This window comes from Silene latifolia, chromosome 11, assembly GCF_048544455.1.
Source record: "Silene latifolia isolate original U9 population chromosome 11, ASM4854445v1, whole genome shotgun sequence".
Taxonomy (NCBI): Eukaryota; Viridiplantae; Streptophyta; class Magnoliopsida; order Caryophyllales; family Caryophyllaceae; genus Silene; species Silene latifolia.
In genome coordinates this window covers 2,380,441-2,384,820 of record NC_133536.1, presented here as the reverse complement: position 1 = coordinate 2,384,820, position 4,380 = coordinate 2,380,441, and the positions used below count along the sequence as shown (strand labels likewise).

Here is a 4,380-nt window from a genome sequence, read left to right as displayed (position 1 = left end):
AAGACCACATATTGCCCGTTAGATGTCCTACAAGTCTTTACCAAGAGAGGGTAGTTTTGTCATTTTGTTACAATACCTCGGAAAATAGAAATATACTTCGTATAACAATCCATCTACTACAAATGGTAGCTTTCAAAAATAAATAGAAAATAGATAATTATGACCCTCGTTCATTTTCGCTATACTATAATGCTGATTTTCCGTGGTTTTTGAGATTACATTTCATCTACGGAGTATGTCGTTTGTTTTTTCTAACCCTTCATGCATGCAAAGGTTTTGAGGCGACTCCACTTTAAAAACACCAATTCTCATTGAAGACGGACACTTTTCGTCACAAGCTGAAGATGGGTTAAATGTCGCCATTTTAACGGCAAAATGTGACTATTTTAATAACAAATTATTATAGCTTAGGAAATTGTTCTGACAACTTTTTAGGTAAAATAGTTACATTTTCGTCTTAAATGGGTCACATTTTACCCCGTCTTCAGCTTGTGACGAAATGTACCCGTCACAAGCAAGAAGCTTTGCTATAAAAACCCTACTATTCCTTCCTAATTCTCACACACTATACTCTACTACTCAAAATGTCTTCCTTCATTATTTTCACAGCATCAATCACTCTAGTCCTAATCTCAATCCTCCCACTCTCCACTGCTTATCCTGTCGATATCGACGGTGACTTTATAATTAATGAGGCGGAGTACTACATTATCCCGATTAACACTACAAGTGGTCTTACCTACACCCAAAAACGCGAGGTATGTCCACTCTACATTACCCCAGAAAAAACCGAAAATTCACCTGGTACCCCAGTTCAGATCTCTATTCCCGTAATTAGCATCGTCATTGCCCTTGACATACCAATTGTCTTAAACTTCAAAGGCCCTACGCCGTGTAACGATTCCCTGATATGGAGACAGACCCTAGACCCAGGGTCCGGAAAGTTGTACTTTACCACCGGCGGTGTGTCTACCCTGCCGATCCCTCAGCCTTTCTTCGTCACTAAGACGGATAAGTCTCTCAAACGTATGTATGAGTTAAAGTTTTCGCCTACACCTTGGGCAGAAGAGATATTTAATGTTGGAATACATGAGGATGGACTTTTAGGTATCACCGAGTATCCTACTACCGTGTACTTCAAGAAAGCTTTTGATGTTCCTGGGGTATCAACCTCTTAAAAAATAAATTGACCATAATTATTGGGTAAGGTCGTCTTATAATGAGTGACGGTGCTTATATCAATAAGAGGATCGTTTACACTTTGTAAGACGTTCTTATTTTATAATTTGTGTTTAACGTAAGTTGTTACTGATAGCGGGGTTTGTCGCACTCCCCCGATCAAACAAATAACTCAACTAATGTAGTAGGGTAGTCGAGGTCGAATCCACAGGGAGCATGGGTGATTACTAATTGTCTATATTCTTATGCTTAGCTAAGTCGGAAATATTTGGATGAGGTTTAAAACTAAACAACTAAACTAAATAAAATAAAATGCAAATTAATAAAAGATGATAAATGAGTAAGAGAGGAATAAAGTTGTAAATCAAATGAATAAAAGGCCTAGAACTCGGTTCTCCCACAACAATTCGTAATTTCACATACTAATTCCCTAGGCTAATCACTCGGGTAGACAAGTAAGGAGGAGATGGCTCTAATTCGCCTAAGACCCCCCTCTCGGGTTCGAAGTAGGACACTAGCACTACCCACCAACCCCCCTCTCGGGTTCGAAGGTCGGAATCCTTAACTCAACACCCAACAACCCCAAAAACGTGCACTTTTCCAAGGAGGTCAAGAAATCGGTCAAGGTCATTAAGCCCCCATCGTATTCCGGGTCATCCCACTCCCTCTCTCGAGGGTCGATTTCAAACGCTAGTCTAGAGGTACCCTCCCTTAGTTCTCCCTTTCGGTCTCAACCAAGGTTAGCGATAAGACCAAATTCCGGGTACCCGATTTACAACCTAACCAACTCTCGTTGGTGGACAAGGGTTACAAGTCGACACTACCCAAAATCGATCCTTAAACCATGTAATTCCTCTAAACTACCCTCACCAATTTCCCCAAATAATTAGCCTTTATGTGAATCAATTAATGAAATTACTCATGTTGGGTCAAACCGAGTCCTAGTAAAAGACTACTCACAAATCATGGTACCAAGAGAAATAAAAATAACAAAGATGGTTTCTTTATGCATAATCATGATGGAAGTGTAAATTCTATTACTAATCATGCAAATACCCAACTCAAATTACAAGGAAAGACAATTTAATTCAAGAGACAATGAAGATTAAACTTAAAGGCACAAGCTTTAACTCAATAAACACAAAGACTCAATCTTTAACATGAGAAATCAAAGATTCAATCTTGTAAACAACAATAATGGTGAGAAGAGAAAAGATGAACAAGAGAGAGAATAACAACAATCTAACATAAACAATTAAGATTAAACTTGAAAGAAAAACAAATGTAAACAAATGAAATTAGGAAGAGAAATTATACCCACTCAATAGCAAAGAAAGGAACTTGGATTGAAATATGGAAGGATTCTTCAATTCCCCAAATACAACCCAAAATTACTAATTGTAAACTAATGAAAAGAGAAGAACTTGAATGAACAAAAGAAGAATTAAACTAATAATTCAAGAAAGATAACAACTTTTTATTGAATAAAAATAAGAGAGGAAATATGAGGGTTTTACAATATTGAGAGAGAATAAGATGAACTAGTCTAATTTCTAAGGTAGTAATCTAATGGGTGTAATGTAAAAAGGGTCTCCTGTTGTTAATGTAGTGTGGTCTTTTATACTAAACTAATCTAATAATAATATTAATAATAATCATAATATTAATAATAATAATAATAATGACCCTCATAATCATCCTAAATGACGACAAAAACCAAAAGAGAAAAGGGATTTGGGGAATAATTATACACACAGCAAAACAACCAAATCAGCGAAGTGTAAAACAAAACGAATCACGCAGCAAAGGGATGCCCAGCCGGGTGGCCGTCCGTCGGTGAAGTCACCGGCTGGGAACTCTCTGGAAAACTTGAGGAATTTTGGTGGTATTCCCAGCCGGGATGAGGGCCGGCGGTCGGTTGACCGTCTGGGAGTACATTTTGATGCGATTTGAGTTGTGAGCCGGTTGACCGGCAGACGGGTGACCCGGCTAGGAGTGCACTTGTCTTCAATCGTATCCAAATGACTCGGTTTCGATTCCGAGTCCAATATTGATGGTGGCCGTGATTGATGGATGCCGTGGTGATGATGAACAATGGCGGTGGTGATGTCGATGACGATTTGAATGGTGTCGGGTTTCAGCTATGGTGGTGTTGCGGATTGGTGATGGTGAATGTCGAGGTGATGATGCATATGAAGTGGTGTTTGTGGAAAGTGTATGATCGAAAATGGTGGTGAATGGTTGCATTTTTTTGTTGTTATTGATTGAAATGGATGAAGGGATTATAGGTGGTTGGGAAATGACGGTAATGGTGATGAGTAGAAATGGTAGTGATGATGTAGAAGTAAGGTGATGACGGTGGATGCATATGGTGATTCACATGGTCAAGCTTGAGTTTGACTTTGTCTAATTTTGCTCCATTGCATCACATATTACTTGATTCCGTCCATCTTGACCCGCTTTGCTTGTTGAATCGTCTTACTCCTCGTTCCTTCTTATTTATCCCATCTCACCTACGCATTAAATTAATATATTAATAAAATAATAGTAATAATACTAATATTATAATAACAATACGACTAAATATTAAATGTAACCAATACAACTAATTATTATAAATTAGTAATTAAATGAGCTTTTTAGACATTTAAGCACACAAAATCGAGTTGGAATAAGGTATAAATGCGGGGTAAAATACAACTAAAATGCTACTTATCAAATCTCCCCACACTTAAACCTTACTCGTCCTCGAGTAAGCTCATTTATTAAACTAAGACCCTTAATACAAAATGACTAACTAAACTACTAATAACCGATGAGAGGCAATTAACGGGCCTTCTCCGTCCCTTCAACTCACAACGAAACACAATGAGGTATGTGCTCCTTTGCAAGGCAAGTGGGGGCTTGCGGAAAATTTTGATACATCCAACATTTAAGCACGAATCAACATATAAGATGCATCACAAAAAGTCAAACCGCTTTCCTCATCTAAGCGGCCGTTTTTTTCTTTCAAAAATTGAACAAAGAGAATCGTTAGTGGAGGATGTCATCTCCGGGTCTTACCAAGGTATCGATTCCCTAATTCAAGCTTAAGTAACCAATATTGACAACACGGGGTGCCTAAGAAACAAATTCTAGGCGGGAAAGGGGAAGTACTTCGCTATACTCCCAAGAATGACACGACACACGCAAGATTCGACT

At 38.3% G+C, this 4,380-nt stretch overlaps 1 protein-coding gene across 1 annotated transcript; it reads left to right on the top strand.

The window, feature by feature from the left end:
• Positions 1-584: 584 nt before the first annotated feature.
• LOC141612584 (trypsin inhibitor 1B-like) lies at positions 585-1,178 on the top strand. Its single transcript, XM_074431394.1, has one exon. It carries the CDS (start codon positions 585-587, stop codon positions 1,176-1,178), a length of 594 nt encoding a protein of 197 aa, XP_074287495.1.
• The last annotated feature ends 3,202 nt before the right edge of the window (positions 1,179-4,380 follow it).